The sequence below is a fragment of the Pezoporus occidentalis genome, unplaced genomic scaffold (assembly GCF_034315485.1).
Source record: "Pezoporus occidentalis ecotype Australia unplaced genomic scaffold, CSIRO_AGI_Poc_V1 ctg4, whole genome shotgun sequence".
NCBI lineage: Eukaryota > Metazoa > Chordata > Aves > Psittaciformes > Psittacidae > Pezoporus > Pezoporus occidentalis.
In genome coordinates, this window is record NW_026915724.1 from 21,582,029 (window position 1) to 21,601,589 (window position 19,561).

The 19,561-nt window shown below is 37.1% G+C and overlaps 1 protein-coding gene across 11 annotated transcripts in view; it reads left to right on the top strand.

Moving 5' to 3' along the window:
• PTPRM (protein tyrosine phosphatase receptor type M) overlaps positions 1-19,561 on the top strand; it is a 473,439-nt gene that overhangs the window by 319,611 nt on the left and 134,267 nt on the right. For 5 of the 11 annotated variants that reach the window (XM_062632987.1, XM_062632988.1, XM_062632990.1 and 2 more), the window contains one exon: positions 3,987-4,016. The exons of the other annotated variants lie outside the window; for them this stretch is intronic. In XM_062632987.1, the coding sequence (XP_062488971.1) occupies positions 3,987-4,016 (30 nt within the window). The remainder of the gene's footprint in view (positions 1-3,986; positions 4,017-19,561) is intronic. 11 annotated transcript variants of the gene reach the window in all.

Sequence of the window (19,561 nt, forward strand, 5' to 3'; positions counted from 1 at the left end):
GGCTTCACAGTGCTTAATTAACTTAATTTCAAACCATTGCTTTCTGTTGTCAAGAGATTTGGAAAGCAGGTTTACTGTATATGATAACCATGACTTTGTCCAATATAATCCTTTAGTAGTCACCTCATTTTATCCAGCAACCATTCTTTGCAGGGTTGATGCCAGGCACCATAGGTTTGCACAGATCAGCCTCTTTGACTTTTAATTCAGTAGCCAAATAGACAAGACCAGCATTCAAAGCAGAACTTTCAGTGCAGTACAGACATGCTTTGGATATGGTCAACTATCAGAGCAGTAGGTAGAGAAGTTCTGCAAATCAATACTCATTATTATTATTAATTTCACTATGTAGTGGTATTCTGAATTAGTTATACTATAAATTGGGTCACAAAGAGATTAGGTGGCCTCAAGGTATGGTATGGAATCACTAGTGAGGGTAGGAACACCATGTACACTAAAACATTTTGTGTGTGGACACTCAGTCTTTGACTAAAATAAACCAGATTTGTGTGCTTGTCACCTGGGTCAGTGGAAGGCTAGTGGAAGACTTTTAGTGATTAGTGCTTTCCTAGTTTTCTCACCACTTGGTTGTTCAGAGTTCTTTGTCTGTTCTGTTCTTATCTTTTCTTTATCCATTCAACCATATTCCTGCATAAAGATGTCATGTAATGTAGACTAGGAACCTGCAAGCTATTCCTGATACCAGTATAGTCATATCAATGAGGTGATTCTTCTCTGTGAAGTCAGAAAAATGCCAGTAGGCTTTCCTCTCATCAGCTGTGTACTGAATCTCTCCCATAGGAGGTCACACAAAATCAGTGGAAACCAATGCATGTGTTACCACAATATTGCTCCACAATAAAGTGGATTTTGAATCTGATCCTGAATATTAAATGTCAGGCAAGGTCCTTGATCTCTGTCAGTCTTTGATACACCTGCATAGGACTTTATAAAACATAAAAAATAAAACGCAGCAAGTAAGTTCACCTTTTGGTCAACTTAAAGTAAAGGGGTGAAAATGTTCCCACAACCTTTGGAAAAGCAATAGCAATTAAATCAACACTTGGAAAAAATCAGAACCTCACTACTTTACTCTTTTCTCTCTCTTTTTTTTTTTATATATATATATATATATATATTCTATTTCAGCTAAATTTAAAAAATATGCAGGAGTTGAGAAATTAGATTTGTTGGTCCAAGGTTCGCTTAATAGTATTTGTGTTTTTGAGAAAGCTGTTTCTTTCAGGGAGACCATCTTGCTGCTGCAGTGGGATTGAAGTAAGGAAGCAGTTATTAAAATTTAATTATATTGGCTTCTGCTTCAGTTGTAGACTAGAGCTCTTCTGATCACTGCATTTCTCCATGAGAAAAGGTTCTCTTCTTTTGCCTGTCTTTAGTTTCTGTTTTCAGCTGTCTCTGTGCCTGAGCCTTCCAGTAGATTCTGATATGTGTAATTGTGGCATCTGTTTAACTCCTAGTTCTCAGAATTATAAGGTAGGCTTTTGAGCTCAGTGGAGCTGGTCTGGGAATACACTGGTCCCATTCCCTGATTGCAAATCAAGCTGTTCAGTTATACACCTTTGCCAACAATTTAAAGCAGTTAGGATAGAAATTGGAGATAACAGGTCTAAAGGAAAGCTACAGTCTTCTCCTGGTGCTACCCCTGAACCTCTTGTTCCCTCTAGGCTAACTGCAAAAGAGAGAGAATGAAAGAAATCGCTGCAGTAATTACACAGTTCCGGAAGTTTACACTTTAAGTGGTACAGTCCTCCTGCAGCCAGTTGGGTTGGTTTTGATAAATTTCATAGTGGGGCCTTGTTGTACAAGTGATACTTATGAAATTTATTTATGTCTTCAGTCCTGAAGGATATAAAAGTGCTTTATATTATCCCTATACACAGAAAGAGTTCATTGGCATAAGACAGCCTTTCTAGTGGGATATGTCTGAAGAGCCACGCACAGAAGAAAATTGGGCAAAGATTGTCCAATGTTTTTGGGTCACTCTCTTTAAGAGAAAAAGACATTTCATACATAGAGAGAAAGTTTGTATACATCATGGAGTAAGTAAAATGGAACTTGTCCATATTTCTTAAAAAAGTTAGATCTTTTTCAGTTAGGAATGGTGATTTTTCATGTGGCCCAAGAATTTGGAAGTCTGAAACCTACTGTTTCTGTAGGATTTTAATTTATTGTTTTTACCTGTTTTTTATGTGGTGTCAGGTATTCTTGAGAGTCCAAAAACACAGTGCTCTTTTTCAAGGACTTTCATATGGAAAATCTCAGAACTGTAACAATATAAAAATACGTGGATCTTGAGACTTAATTTTACTCATCACATACAATTTTTTAATGGGGCATTTACACAAATTAAAGCTCCTGGATTTTCAGCATTTTTTCATAAGGAATAATTTTTCTCTATAACATATTTGGCAGAATTCTGCATATAAGTACCAGCAGTGCTCCACTGATAAATTGTATTTATTGTTGTTTCTCACATTATTTCACATCTTTTAGAAGTATGAGAACATTTGTACTAATTACATTAAATCTCTGTCATGGCAACATATGGCAAGAAACAATGTTGGCAGTGTTATGAGATAATAAATGAAAGTGAGAGAATGAGTTATTCTGAGAAGAAGGGGGGGGCGGTGGGGGATATAATTATGACTGAACCAGAAAACAGCCCCTTGCTAATAGAGCAGGTAAGTTGATCTGCTTTGATAGGATCTGATTCTTTGCTCCTTACTGAAGGCAATGGGATATATGTGCTGGTAGAAGCATATAACTGTTTTGCATCTTTCCCATTACTCTGTTCTTAGTTGTCTTTTAAAACTCAACCCTAACAGGTGTGCCTTTTTGCAGATGTGCCAAATGATTAAATATTAAGTATCTAGCCTCTTGTGTTTGAACAATACTGTTTGCACTAGAAAAATGGGAATAAAAACTGGGAAATATTTCTAACAGCATCTTCACACAAAGAAGATGAGAGAGAAAAATTGATGAAAGCCTAGTTTTCAAAGAGTTGCCTGAAGCATGTAGCTAGAGGCAAGTTAACGTTAGTTATAGTCCTTTGCAAGGCCTGTTTACATGTTTCCTCTGTAGTCAAAGGGCTGTACGTATGTGCTGTAATAATTACAAAATTACTTTCAGTCTTTTATCTTACCAACATGTGAATGGTACTTGACATTATGCTCAGATATGTTTTAAAATCTCCTGCCTCTTTTTAATTGCAGTCAATATATGGAATTCATTTGGGTTGGAACTTGCCCCTCTTGAAGGGTTGCAGTTCTGCTTGTAGTGGACTTGTAAGTGAGAGAGAAAGAGATGTAAAGCAGAACAGTGTAGCTTGAGGGCTTCTGTACTTTGTGCTTATGCAGAGCATGTCTGAGTGGAGGATCAGGCTGTGCAAGAGGTGATGCAGGAGAGACTGGCTGGGTCCATACTTCTCAAGATGTGGTGCTAGGTGTTCCCAGAGTCTTCTCTTCTCCAGGCTGAGCAAGCCCAACTCTCTCAGAACCGAGAGGTGCTCCAGCCCTCTGATCAACTTTGTGGCCCTTCTCTGTACTTGCTTGAGCAGGTCCACCTCCTTGTGCTGCAGGCCCCAGAGCTGATCATAGTACTGCAAGTGGGGTCTTGTTGAGGTGTAATTGGAAGCATTTTATCACTTCAGTTGGGAGTGTTTGTATGCAGAGATAAATGAGCATTAAATACATCGCATTACTTAGACAGTAGGTTTACTTTAAGTTGGTTCAGTTTGAACGTGCATTATGTATTGTATTGCTTAATGTTCAATGGAGATTAGATATGTCATCTGTCTGTTCCAGGCGCTGCATGATATGCTAAGATACGCATTCTTGCTACCTTTCACTTGTGTCACCAGTTCTGGTCTCAGTTTCATCTTGATTTTTCATACATTAATATTTGGCTTTTCTTTCCTTCCATTTCATCTTTCCCACCACTGCCTAATCCTTCCACCATCATGGCAGAAGAAGCTATCACTCCTACACTTACTACCTGTAAGTAATTTCTTTGTCATCAGACATGCACTTTCTGCCATGTTGTTTCATGCATAAGTAGTGAATGCAAATCTTGACAGTTCCTTTATAAAAACAAACTTCGTAAAAGTTTTAGCAAAAACAAAAACAACATGGTCAGTATTGTAATGAAATATTAAGCTTTATAGCATTTTTTTTTGCCTCTTGCTGTGCATTAGAGTCCTTTGAATATCATTATGTAATGAATTTTCTTAATCAAAACATAGTAAGTATAAATATAACTACCATGTCTGTGAGAAATTTTCATGCCTAAGTAACTATATCTAGAATATATTTAGTGGTTTCTTTCTCATCTGTTCTGTGAAAAATATAGCATTGGTTAGACATGTACAAGCATTTCCATTTGTTGCTGCGTACATATTATTACTTGTTCATGAATAATGACTATTCATAAACATTATGAGTTGCCATTACTGGAGTGAATTTCAAAGGAGAGAGCACTAAAAAAATGAGGGCAAGATGAAGCAAAACTTTCAGTAAGTAATAACGATTCATTTTGATACAGTCCTTAGTAATACCATTATATGATTCTTTATTTACCCAAAGCCTTTGTTTCATTCCATGCTGTCAGCAGGTGATGAATGAAACAGGTTCTTCTGTGAATTTAGCAATTCCCTTTCTGAGGCTTTTCTCACTTTCCAGGTACAAGGAGTACATGATAGCTTTGGATTAGCAAAATATTAGGGGTCTTAGTCACAAAATGTGATTCATTTAAGCTTAATCTTGTTGGCAGCTAGAAAAATCAGCTGTCCAGTAGATACCTGTGTTTTTTAAAGCTCAGATTTAAAAGTGATGGGAAACTAGGAGGTATTTTTATATACTCTAAAGAAGATGGGGTGTTACTTGCATGAGACGGATTGTAGTACAAGTTTTCAGGTACATATGGTAATGCCATGCTCTTGAAAGGAACGAATTTCAGTAAATTTTTTATTCATTTCTAGTTGCCCTTCAAACTTTTAAAATATTATTTTCAATTATTTTGAAAAAGCATGAAGTATTAATTTATGGAATTTATGGAAAATTAGTAGACGTTTTCTAACTTGAAAACTTGGTAAGCAGAGGCATGCTTGAAATAAATTAGAGCAACTAAAATTTAAACCTCTTAGCTGAAATTCTGTAAGATTTCTGAATACATTAAAACTACTCAGTTACTTAGTAATTCAGATTTCATATTCCATTATTTGACACTTACAGTGCAATTTTTTAAGTGTTCTTTAAACCACTGTATTAATGCGAAGGTCAGAAAAAAATTCTCTCTTCCACAGATACAGTATTTCAAAATTTGTTTCTGTTCCCAAGATGGAAAGACCATATTTCCATGAAATAGGCCTTAAAAAGGAAAAAAAATAACCCATTTGGGACCATTTAAATGTAGTTCTTTATAATGTCAAAAGAGTATAATGTAGTAAGTTTTAATAAGTAAATATACTTAAATTAATATTTAAAATATTAAAATTCTAAAAAAAAACCCAAACATTAAATGAAACACTGTTTCATTATTCAAAGAAATTGGATTCTATCTTTTTTTGTCATTTTCGCCCACTATGGAAAATATGTGATTTGAAACGTTTTTATAGACTGGTTTTGTCATGAGTTTTGCAATCATACAGCCTGTTAATAGTTGATGGTTTAGGGCTTCTCTGATTATTTGAAATACTTTCACAGTGGCTTCAAGAAAGGATCTGTCTTGTTGTTAGTGTGATACAAATTGTGTGACTTTGTAGTTTGGGTACATTAACTCTTCCGAAAGAAATTGTGTGATCTTAACTCTATTGTTTTTCTCACTGTCTGGCAAAAGAAGGGAAGAACAAGCCCTGGAAAGAGCAGACAAGGTTGGCCCCCTCTAGGAGGAAATATTTTGGACCAAATTCTCCACCTGTTTATGCACCACCCAATTTCACTGAAATTGGTGGAAATCTTAGATGAATGCAGAATTTGTTACAGTTTTATTTTTAGCTGAGGAAGTTGGTACCAGTTATAAAATGTTCTATATTTTGAGAAACATTTGAAGTACTCTGCCACTGCTAATTTACCACTTCTATATTGAGTATCATATTCAAATTTGCTGATTAGTCATTGTAAATGCAAGCTGTAACATCCAAGCAAGCATCTATGCACTGAAATAGTTACTATTGTCTTGTGTGCTGCTTTCCTTATGTGCTGTGGGCTCCTTTCCCCTAGTAGACTGCTATCTCTGCCACTTCTAGATCCATCCTAAATTAAAATTAAAAGAGAAAAAGTTGGCAGTTCCTAGAGCTGCTGCAGAATCATCAGAGGTGAGCCTACAGCTGTGCAGATTTGGCAGAGGCTTATTTCCATTTTATCTTGTGCTTACCAGTTAGCCAGTCAAGAGACATTACAGAAAAGGAGTTGAGTATTGCTGTTGAGAATTATACTTCTTTTTAATAGGTTTAAGTGCCTTTGTCAGCATCTTTCTTCTCACTCCTACTTTCCTGAGAACTGGCACATTTTTTACCTTTCACCTCAGTCAGGCAGCAGATTGGGGGGGGGGGGGGGGGGGGCTGTCTGTCTGGCCATAGTTAGTCCTCTGTGAGTTCTTTTGTTCTTCATATTAGAGCAAATGTAATAGTGCTCATTAACTCTGCAGCAGGTCTTTTGACTTTGCAGTCGATTTCAGGTGAGAAAAATGAAGAATAGAGATGGTGTCATTAGCAACACTTGTAATGACTGGTGTTCTCAGCATGGCAGCCAACACGGGTATGAGTGCTTTCTCCTGACATGTTTTCTGATGGGCAAAACCCATTCAACAAAGACCAGAGAAGGAAAAGTACATTAGTAGTTTATTGTGTAATTATGGTTAAATGAACTAGATAAGCCTGTTGTTCAGGTGACAATGAGCACCACTGTGGTCATTAACTTATGTATTTGAGATTTTCATTTTGAGAAGGGTTCTGCCCTTGGAAATCATTAATCATTACTCAGGACCTATCAGGTAGATTCATGCAAATTCAAGCATCAGAGAAGCAAAATGAATGCTTGGACCATGTGAGTTTACTCAAGGCACTGGCACCTGATGGAGAATTTGAGGAATTCAGTTTACCCCAAATTTTGGGGCAGATAGTTACAGATTGTAGCTATTATAAATTGCTTTGAAGAAAAGGCTTCAATACATTGCTGTGAGTAGGATGTACGCCCAATTAAAATACAAAGTTGTGAAGGTAGCTTTCAATATTGTACCTCAATTTGAACTTGATATCGAAATGGTATATTCTGATTATTATTGATATTAAATACTTATGCAACAATAAACTGCACAGCAGTTAGGTGCATAATGTTATTCTATTTTTGTTCCTTTTCACAAGTCACTTCAACTTGTGAAAGGAGAAGTAGGGAAATAGGAAACAAATGTTGCCAGTATTCTGATAAAATAGTAATCATGTTGAGATCTTAACAGATCAGATGAAATCTGATATTGTCTGTCCCATACTAATTATCTAATTACGTGACTTATGACAGAAGTGCATCACAGGTTTGTTGCCTACATGGAAATCTCGATTCAGAAGCCTAATACAATGTTGAAACATTGGACTGTATAGGGTTAGAGATTCTGTTGCCTGGTATTTTGCATATGATTCAAAAGTGGACAAAATTCTTCCTATAGCAAAATTAATTCTACAAACATCAAGCTTTTTTATATAAAAGTGATTAAAAACATAACCTTCTTTTCATGAGAATTTGATAGTTTGGGGCCCAGTTGAAGTACACTTGTCTTGTGTATCTGACTTGAGCTCAGGAGCCTGAGAGTCTGTTCTCAGTTTAGTTATCTATGTGTCTGTTGCTTTGCTAACAGATTTTCAATGCTGGCTTCTGGAGCTCTGTACAGAAACTTAATTTGTGGTTCATTTCTCCAGTGTCATTGTGACTGATCAAGTACTTATGGCAGAAGGCAGAGGTTAGCAAATCTGCAAAATGACACAAATAATCAAAGTCAGTAGAATTTCCAAAATATCAGTGGTGTTGAAACTCTAAACAGTGATTTCTGGATAATTCCCAGAAATACGCAGTCATTGTGTTTAAAACTTCTGTATTAATTTGAAAACAGTGAGAGAGCTGAGAATCAATCTTGTACGCTCAACTGCAGCTGCCCCTGGAACTAGAAAAAGCTCATCGGTTTGCATCTTAGAGATGAAGGAGAGCACTGAAAAGAAAAACATGAGTGTGTTTGAACTGTTTGATGTGTTTGATCTGTTAGACTATGCCTGTGTTCTCTTCTGAATCTTTAAATATGCATAGATACATACATTTGTACCACAGAATCATGTAACCCAAAATAAACGTGAATTTCTGTAATTGTCTTTAAGCTAGACTTAAATGATTTGGGGCTATCCCGTGAGTTTTGTTGCAGCTGGCAAAGTCTAGAATGCCAACATTGAAATCTTTGGATAATGCACAACGCTGAAAATAGCAACGAGGGTATCTTACAAAATTGCCATAAGTGAAAAATGCATTTGTGGGTTGTGTGCCTTATGCTTTGAGTACAGAGGTACAATATCTAGCTTTCATGTGGAGATACGGAGCAATCTCAGAATTAGAATGTTATTTTTAATTAAAATACACCACGTAGTTTTAAAAATATGCCTGAAGTCATTGATACACTGATTCCTTTTGGATCTTCTGATTCTTTTGGATCTGATTGCATTGTTTTACAGCTAAGGCTTACATTCCCATTACTCTGTTGAAAAAAACCCTGTATATAATCCTGAATACTCAGACCACCAGTAAATAAATACTTTTTTATTATTATTTCATGATTATTATTTTTATTATACTAGCTCTTTCTGACGTGTGTGATCCCCCAAGGCAGTGATCTGACTATGTGAAGTAGCTTTCTTGAGATGCAACAGGGATCAGGTCATTCATGTGGAGAAATAGCTCTGCTTTAGTTCATCTTTCCTGGGCTTGTTTAATTACTCACTACAAGTTACTTTTACAATACCTACATGTAGAAGGCCCATAGTAATTTTTTAAGTTACCCAGACTTTTTAAAACCACATTAGCCCAGTGTGTTGAGTGAGAAACCATAATCTGTAATGTCCTACAAGTTTGGGCTTTTTAAAGTAAATGGATACTACAGAGAGAGTGAGGTGAAGTATTAGAAGTGGTTGATTGCTATGCTGGTCTCACAGTCACACTCAGTTACTGTCCTTGGTCCCTCAGTGTCAAGCAATAAATTCGCAAATGAGCTGGGATTTGGAGATTTTTCTGTCCATAGAGAGAGGTAGTTTCAGTTTACACTGCTTGTTTTGTGAAGGTGCCAGACATTTAGTGAGGGAACCATTATAAATGTAGGAAAAATAAGTACATATTCAATCTAGAGGGGTCTTCATTCCTTACGTGTTAATAAAAGCTTTGTCTTGCTTTTCTAAACTAATATACAGGGATTTGAATTGGATACTGAAATTGCTTTTAGAAATTGTGGATTCCATATACTCTTGTAGGATAAGCCTGATAGCCTACCTTTATTGTATATAACACTAAGACATAATACATATATTTGGGACGGGAAGAGAACAGAGGAGTAGTTATGTGTATAAAAGAAGTTACCTTTGTATTTGAGTATTTCTGTCCTATACTGAGCCTTGTTCAGTTAATGTTAGCAGTTTGCCAGGGTGGACTGTCTTCTCTATAAAATTGTGAATTGAATTATTTCTCAGTTAGCCTGTTGACATTGTAGCTTCCTAAAAAATTTCATTCCCAAATAAGTCATTCTTACTGTCAAGAGTAGTCATTCTAGGCACTGAGATTCTGCCATTATCTACCATCATTGTTGAATTATAGTTTCAAAGAGCGTCTAAGGTAATATTTTTCAGTCACTTTTTTTAAGACTTTTACCGCAGGAAAAAGGTGCAATTCATGTGTTTTTTACTCCGAAGTTGCATTTCTGTATACATGGATAGCTGAAAACTGACTTCAGATTCTATGATTTTAAATCTTCAAATAGAAAACAGAACCTTTCCTTATTTTAGTATTAGCATTTATTGTACAGGAGGAGTAATGGCATTGGAAATTTATTTTCTCTAAACCCCAAACTTGCTATCACACTTTGTGCGACTGTAATTGTGTTAACAGTAAAGAAGTTATTAAGCATATTAAGACTAAAACTCACTTCAGAATTTATGTTGCTAAAGGCCTGTATTTTTTCTACAAGATTGAAGTGATAGTTTTCAAAATGGCTTAATTAAATATTGAACTGATCGACAGATGTCTGTAAAGGTTGGGGCTGCAAAGAATAAGGTGAATGTTGCATTGTATTTCACCTGGAATCAAGGAGGACAAGCAGTAGAAAAAATGCTTGAAGAAAAATGGGTAGAATTTAGCCAGACGTCTTTGCTCCAGTAAACCACAGGCTTAATGACTTCTGTGATACAGATAAGAACTGTAAAGAGATGTTTGTGTCCCTTGAGTGATGTCAGGAGAGGGCACTGAGGAGTTGTAGTCAGTAGTATTGCAATAACTTCTATTGACTGATTATGGTTTTGCTTGAGCTTCTTATCTGTAATCTTTTCTCTGTCCCCTGAATCCCATGGGAGATGCTTCAGTTGAAATGCCTTTGCTGAGCCTATCTGCAGGGTTTATGGCCAGGTTAATGATAATCCACCTCAAGGTAGCATCTGTCCATGTTCACTCTTAATTTCACAATGAAAATGTTCTAATCTTGGCTCCTTTCAGCTCCTTTTCATTTCAGTTCTTATCTGCAGTGTTCCTTGAGCTCCCTTAAAGTCTAGACTGCCAGATCCCTGGAGGGAAGAACAGTGGCCATTTGTTTTCTGTATTGTCTAGCTGACCTAAATCAACATTAATTTCCAAATTTTCTTTCTGTCATTTTTCTTGGTCATTGTTTTGCTGAAATGAATTACCTGACTCTGTCATGGGAGCATAAGGAACCATTCCTCAGTTGCTTTCTTCTGCCCCTCCTGGTCACTCAAGCCCTCTGCCTCCATTGTGAGTCTGTGAAAGGATTCTGTCTGATCAGGGTTCCTCTGAAATTCAGAGCAATAGCCCACATGTAAAATGTAGGTAGGAAGATTGCATCAGCTGTGAAATTGAGCCTCACAAGCAAGGAAACAGAAGAATGGACAGTGTTGTGTGCTTATAAATCCTGCAAAGCCTAGCATTTTATTAGTCCCAGAGACCCTGTTGCAGAAGAAAATCTTTTACAAGGCTTATCATAGATACCAGAATCATGGGTTTATTTCACTTACAAGTGTGCAAGAAAGATTTTATTATTGTTGTTATTATTATTATTTTAGTATATGCTACAGAGAGAAATCTGTCGGACTGTCAGAAGTCAGTTCCTGTGCCAACCAGAGAGCAGCAGTGATCCAAATGAAGAGGTAGCAGTTGGAGCAGAGCAGAGTTTTGTAGGGCTTGTGTCATAAGCTGTTTGGTCCTGTAAGTACTGAGCTGGTGAACACAAAGAAGCACATGTGTTTTTTGTCTTCTAGCAGCTGGAGCACAGGATCACTTACGCATTTGATCTGAGATCCCTTGGTGAGACACTGAACAAAATGTCTAGGGGTAACTAAATTGTACTCAGTTCACCTGCAGAGGGAGTTAGGTTCTCTCCTCATTTCTCATTCCCTGATCATGAAGATATAAGAGCTACCAGAGGCATCTCTGGCTTGTCTGAAGCAAAAGGAAAGCAAAGCATCCACTTAACCTGTGCATTTCACAGTTGTATATGAATGAGAGGATCAGCTGGTTTAGAGCAATTATTCCACTCCTGTATCACCTATTGTATGGTGATAGCATACTTTCCTCCTGCATGGTGCTGTGAGAAGCAAAAAGTAGATCTTCCAGTATGGAATTGGCCAACATGTTCATATTGAGTACGATAATGCATGTCTATTGACTGCAGCAAATACTGATTTAGGTGTGCTAGGTAGATAGTTTGCTTAAAGATGTGTATTGGATTGTGCTTTAGGTATAGTGGAATGTATCTTGCAGCTTATGGTTCTATTTAGTAACTGCCTATGGAAGTGTCACTTCAAAGGGACTACTAGATTCATGGCTTACAGTGTATTTTCAGAAGCCGATGAAATATTGAAGGTTTTGAATTTACTGAGGTTTTTATGGTAAGATTGTAATGTTTATGATACGGGATAGTATAAGGCCCTGATCCTTAGCTGTAACATGCAGGTGTTACTGCTAGTAGAGCTTTAGTTTCTGCTTACCAAATAGGGAAGAGTCACGTCTGCATTTTTATCTTTTCCAAATTAAGATTAGAGAAGATATTTTAAACTAAGAAAAAAAAAGAGAAACACGTAAGGATGTTAGTAGACTGTATGCTTAAAAAAAAAAAATAAAAAATGAGGTATATTGTTTGCATATTGAGTCCTAATACAGACTCTCAGCAAAAGCTGATCGATTCCTTTTGCTCAGTAGGTTACTGCAGTTTCAGCTGCCTTTTGCTGGAACCCAAAGCCCTGTAAACCTCTTTTGAGTCAGGAGTACTGTACATTCATAGAAGTGTATTGTCCAGTTCTTGGTCCACAAAGGGTTTTATCTTACACCTTTGATCCTGCTGTTAATGTCTTCCTTCTAGTTTCTTTTTCTCTTTTAGCATTAATGTGTGTGTCCAGCTCTTAAGCCTGCCTTGTTGTCCTACTGACCATTTCCTTTTTCATCTCTCTTCCTCTGCTCCTCCTTTTACTTACTTCTCCTTTCCTTTAGCCTCTTTTGCTCCCCTGCTCCCCCTCCCCACCCAGCTACTATACGTCTGTCCTGTCCTGAAAACAACTTCCTTAAAATTGCTCTATTTTCATTCTCTATACTTTGCTTTTTCACCTGAGACTAGGCAGGATGCCTAGCCATTGGTTTTGTTCCACATCCTGCCATCTCTCTCCTCAGAACCTATAGAAGGGAAGGAAGGGCAAACCTGAGAGCATCAGAATATCCTTATGTTACTCTGCAACCTTTTTTTTTCTAATTCTTTTTATTCTTGATATTTACTAAAGTGATTATTTCTTAGACAGACTTACTCTGTGGGAACATTTAACACAGTAAAATTAAGAAAAGACTGAGATATATGTCTACATGAGATATTTTCATAGGGGATTGCTGGTTTTCTCATTTTGTCTCATTAAAAAATAATTTTAATAAACAATTTTGGCTTTAAAAATATTCACCTCCATGAAATTTAGCCTGCAATATTTTACATTCAAAGAAGAAAAAATTTATCTTAAGCAACTGAAAATGATGTCATCATGGAAGTTACAGTATAACAATTATAGGAAGCGTACTTCAATAGCCACAGTACTGTGTATTTACTTATGTCAAAACAACGTAATGCTTACTGTATTAAGAATAGCTTTTCATTTTATGATTGCCTGTTGTTCTTTGAATCATAATCTTCACTCGCTTCTTTAATTTAGGAGAAAAAGCCATTAAACATAGATACTTTCTGAAAGTGTGTGCTGCATGAAAGCTTTAATTAAATCTACAAGTAAAGCTTTAAAAGAACAAGATTCAAATTAATTGCAACAAGGACCGTGCATTTATTTCTGTGACAGGCCTTTGCGCTTTAGAGAAAAGGCAATCTGTGTACCCTTATCTGAATTAGTAAACTCAATATCACTTTTCATTAGCATGGTAGGTCATTGTCATGCGTCTTCAGTGTGACACTGTTTACATGTTAATGACCTCACAAATAGAGTCTGTTCCAAACAGTTTGCAGTAGTAGAAAGTTGTAAATCCATGAAGTGGAATAAACTGTCCTCTGCTTTCTGCATCATTGCTTCTTGTAAGTTCCCCTCTAGTCTGAGATTCATAATTAGGCAGAAGTATAATTAAGGCGAATTCGGTAAATGCAAATAAGGCAAAAGGATTTATAGCTGATTACGGTTGTTATAGCATACCTGAAATAAATTAATTTTTAAGCATTGTTATTAGCTGACTCTTCAATTACATGGAGTCCAGAAGTAGAAAGCACTGTTCACAAAAAATATTTGTAACTCAAAATAGTATGAGTCCATAGATGTATTCAGATTTACAAAGTGCTGACATATCCATGAAAAAAAAACACAGAAAGATTCAATAGAACATACTGCTTTAGTTGTTTGGGTTCTGATTGCCTTGTATAAATTGAGATTTTTAAGATTATATTTTTCCCTCACCATAGAATGTAATGAAATCAGCATGCTCCCTAAAATCATATCCTTAAAGAAAATGTCATATGTACATCTGGTAATTTGACTAGATAGTGGAAAGCTTCACTGCTTTAACGGCTTGGAATGATAAAGCCAACATCAAATGAGTAAAACAAACTCAGCATAAACACTTAAATCTGATTGTGTAAAACATCTAAAACAAAGACCATTCTGATACCCTGCTGTGTGAATTTATTTAAGTGCTGAATGCCCTCAATTCCCATTGACTTCAGCACCTTGCAAAATCTGGTCCTGTATTTGGATGTCTTCACCCTGCCATAACAAAAAGCCTATTTTTCACTTGTTGTATGCAGCATATACCTGGTATTGCAAGACGTACTCTGTGGTTCTGCCTGCAACAACCTTGGGAGTTGCTTTGCAGACAGAGAGTAATGGTTTCTACTTTAGTCACTCACCTAATATGCAAAGTGAGTTTAGTTATATGCTGTCCAACCCCCTCTGCTACATATTTTTCCACCTGCTGGCTCTGGGTGAAATACATGGTTTCTACGTGCAAAGGTTACTAGTAAGTGTACAGTGCTGCTGGAAGCATTTAAGGCTAATCTTGCCCTCAGCGTGCATAATGTAGCTAAGTACTAATTAAAGGTTAAAGAATAGGGATCCATCTTTTCTCTGCCTGATGAATAGAGGAATGTGTTCTGCATGGAGTCAGATGCTGTTTTCAACTAGACAGAATTGCTAGGATGCTGCAAAACCTAACTACATGAGACTAAAATTTGAGAGTCTCCAGATCTTTTCACAGCACAACTAATAAATCACTGTCCTGTGCTGTGTAATGAATTAGCTGGTTTACTGTGTTTCATATAAATATGTAAAGCTGCAAGGTAGACATGGGTAGAATGTGGATTTGATTTCCTAAGGGTCATTTTTTTGTCCTGCATACTGACTTCTGAAAATTATCTGTAGCCCAGTTGTACATTTTGCTATTAAAGAGAGATATAGTTCTGGCAAGGCAACGTTATTGCCCTCTCTCAAATCCCAATAATAGCTGATTAAAGCAGGTTTTGATTACTTCTAAATATTGCTATGCAATAGAAGAGAAATTAGCTGCTGAGTGATGGAGCTGTGGTGGCAGATAAAAACTTGGCCATTCAGTGAAAGTCTGTCTTTGTACGGCTACATTTTCCCCACAGTTTCTGGAGGTTTTTTAATTTTAATACCTCTCCGATACCTTTCCTACCAGAATGGACTAACTTTGCAGTTCTTTGAAATAATCCTTTCAGAAATCCTGTGTTCAATTCTTTTTTGTAGATCTTCCTAGCATAAAAATCTAATAATAGAAATTGGTTTTTAAATAAGCTTCCAAATAGGTTATGGGAAGAGCGTGCGAATGAAGAGGTCTGGTTTCTGCCACCAGCTTTCTGATGAAAGTTCTTAAACCTTTGGGTGCCATATTCTTCACATTAGTTAAATTTTGATTGCCATTAACTGCTGCAGAGCAGTGGTTTCAGGGCTGCTGGAGGTCTGATAATCAGAGTTCTTCATGCTTCCTTTATCATCACTTGTATCTGAGAAAATTTGATCTTTGTGTTTCCAAATAGAAAGCCACCACTGCCTGAAAATACATGTTGTTGGAATACTAGTACCTTAAAATCAAAGACTGAGATATCACCAGCTAAGGCAGAATTATCCACATACATATACTTGCAGAAACACATGTTGTCTTATGAGTAGCCCCTGCAAACGCACCAGGGGAGGTGTAAAGTGTTTTCTCTGACAGTAGCTGCTTTGACACTTCAGTGGCTGCAGAGCTGCGCCTCCTTTCCCACAGCAGGAGTAATCAGCATCAGAGCTTTACTGCTTGAACTCCTGGGCATGTGGATTACTCTTTTGACAAAACAAATAAAACAAAACAAAACAAAGTCATTAGTTAAAGCCCAGATACTGCAGTAGTAGGTTCCTTGAATAAAGGTATGAAAGCAGTAAACCAGAATAATACAATTATTTAGCATCTCTTCATTTTCAGAAATGCATAAATAAAATAACTGAGCATACTGTACCACTTAGAGTCTAATCTGCTGTCTGATTAGAAGTCAGGTCGCCATAGGGTGAAAATAAGATGGAAAAGGTCATATGATTAAATTAGCTGCATTCAGACAGGCATTACTTGAAATGTTTTTTTGCTGTGATTAAAGAAGATCAACAGTTAAATCAAGCATAAGATCGTTAGTGACCCTTAGAAAGGGAAATTAACCTCAACATTAAATGAAAGGTTACTGTCCACTATGAGCACTGCAAGATATGCTACTCTTGGTTAATCACATCTTTCACTTCCAGCTACGCATATAACTGCCATTCTGATTATTTAGAGAGGAAAGGACATCCTTAATATGGGATCCAAATATTAAAACTTATTTTCCCTTTCTTTATAACTTACACTGTTTCTTTAGTAACACAAGAAATGTCTAGTGTGGTCCTAGTGCTCAGGTGCTCATCCATTAATATCCTATCAGATTTGTCAGTATTTTCATATTTTGTTGTAAACAGATTCACCTGAGCAGTGCTGTTTGAGCATCGCTTAACCTCTTGTAGGTGTTTCCAATCACTACATTATTGCCTCTTGGGTTAAAAATATTGCCAACAGGTTAAAGTTTTGGTCACATGATTCTTCCTTTTCAATATTGAGTTTATTTTCCTTTTGTGGACATTCTTGGGAGCCTGTTTTTTCCTGCTGTGTCTTGCCAGACACAGAGTCTAATGAAAATCTGTGCTAAATCTATAGTGTTGGCTTTTCATAATATATCTCTTGCATTTTATTAATCGTGGAGAACCTAGACTTTCATAGTCAAGTCAGTTCTCTCTCTCAATGTCTTTTAATATGGGTGAGGAAGTATGGTGGTCCAAAGAGTTGTAAAATCCCATAAGAAGTTAATGGTGTTATTTGGTACTTGTGAATTTGCTGTGAAAGAAAAATTGCTCTGCCTTTCATTGTCTGGGAGCCCAGAAAGGTGTTGGAGTGACTAACCAGGAGTGAAAACACAGCAGGAAGGTTCACTGTCCTGGTTCATACTACTCATTAGTCACCAAAAGCTAAAAGCTAAATTGGCCTGTCTTCATCTTCCCTATATTTCATTAGCCTCCACAGCACCTGTGGTCTAGGATTTTCCTTCTGGGATCTTCTCCATATATACTCTTGCAGATCTCGTCTGTTTCTGACAAAAAGGATTTCCATGCATATTAGCCATTCATTGTCATTTATGTAACTTCTGTGTGTTGGTTTCTCTTTGGTGTTGAGAAATGCCTTCTTTGCAGATGTTACACTATGCTGTGGTAGAATGTCTTTGTCTTTCTGAGGAAAGACAGTGATGGGGTGTAATTTTCTTTTTTGTTGCTTGTTTTGCTGCCAGATGCTTACCAGACAGTAAACCAAAACAGCTACAGGACAAAAGCATTTACAAGCCAAACAGACTTGGCTGCATATTTAAGAGGATGTTATAGTTACAAGGAAACAAGAAATAGTTAAATCCTTCCTCAGAGTTACACCATTTTGAAGTGGCATCATCCAGTCAGTATTGAGTAATCATTGAGAAACTAGATTGAAATACTAAATAAACCTATGTCCCTTACTACTTCTTAGATATCAACTAATAAAATGTTAATGCCATGGTTCCTCATACTCTCTACAGGCTGTTGTTTTATCGCATTATGTCCTACAATGACACTGTCACCTTTAACGAAAAAAGTCTTTTCTTTCCTTGTCTTCCCAAGGTCAGTAAGAAGGAGAGTGCTAGCTTGTGTCATTGGCATGGAAGCCATTACTTGGGAATGAAATTTGAAGATAGACCAGCAAATGTCATAGAAGTTCAGATACATTTAGTTTGCCCTTGCTTTAGCTAGTGAGAGTGATTTGACAGCTGTACTTTGTAGTTTCTTCCTTCTGGAGCATGTGATCATGCTTTGATAGCAACCCTTAATCTATTATTAATGCAGTTGTATGTAGATCAAAACTAAAGCTCCTTAGTCATGTCAGAAAGTAATGCTAGCCTATTTTTATATCATCTGAGGATGTATCTGAAGTGAAGGAAATGAAGTGCCAGAGTACTAACATCAGGTATTTCATACCTCTTTCCTCTATGATAGCTGTAATCTGAAGCTCTGTGGGTGTGCATGCACATGTGCACCACACAGTAAACCTCCTCATTTTTTTGTCCCAAAAACTAGTAATAAGTAAGTGCCTCATCTGAGTCTTTTACTTCTGTTGATTTTGAGCTGTGGCTTTTTATCAAGATTTGAAGAAGAGAATTTGAGGCTTTTTTATGTGAAGTCTTACTAATGTCTAGTTGCCAACATTTTGATAATATTCTGTGTGCACCACCTTTCAAACTCAAGGGGGTTAATTTAGCCTTGTGACTTTCTCTAGTAACATCATTATTGCAGGTTATTGCAGAAGTGATGCTGTGTGGGTTATGTTCACTCTCCCATTCTGAAATGGGCTTTTTGTGGGTTTAAGCTATAAAGTTTTACTGCAGAAGAGCACATGGCTTGCTATGACCTCATCTTTGAACAAGCTTTCTCCTTCCTCTTGTTCATACTCCTTTTAGATCAGGCAATGTCTGCATGGATGGTCTTTAAAAAGCAAAGCAAGCCATTCAGCTCTTCACATTGCTGCCTTGTAATGCAACACAACTTTTTGAGGTAAAAAATGAAACCCTGGGCTGGGGCGCATCAGGGGGTTTAATTCTGCTTGTTGCAAGTCTTAAGACATAAGGCATTTACAATTTACTAGCTTTACTGCTGGAGACAACTGAAGCAGCCATAGGCACCAGATGGAAGTAATGAGGCAAATGGCTATGAACCGGTAACAGTCAATGGGCGATGTCATCCTGCTGACATCCTGACACCTCCTGGAAGGCTGGTGCATCCTCCTGCAGGAACTCCATTGCAGGACAGGTGAACACTACCATACATGCCAGTTTCTTATGTTGGTTAACTTGGATCTGCTAGAAAACCAAACCCCTGTGCATTGGGATGATCATTCTCAATGTCTTCTGAGGATGAAGTTGGCATACACGTGGCTGCTAGGGTTAATGAGCACTCCTGGGCCATGAGCCGGGAGACAACTATATGCTTTATCAGGAAGAAATGTGCCCCGAAAAGGAACAGCTAAGGAAAACAAATGTACTGGAAGTCAATACAGAGAAGGAAAATAGCTGTGAGACTGAGGCATTACTTTCAGTATAAGGAAGAGCATTGAAAATCCCCAGCTGCAGTGCTTCGGGTGCTGACAAATTTCTCTCACGGAACATCCACAAATATCCGTTTAACCAGAGAAATAAGCTGGTATCACATGGACTGTAAATTGCTGATGACACAGAG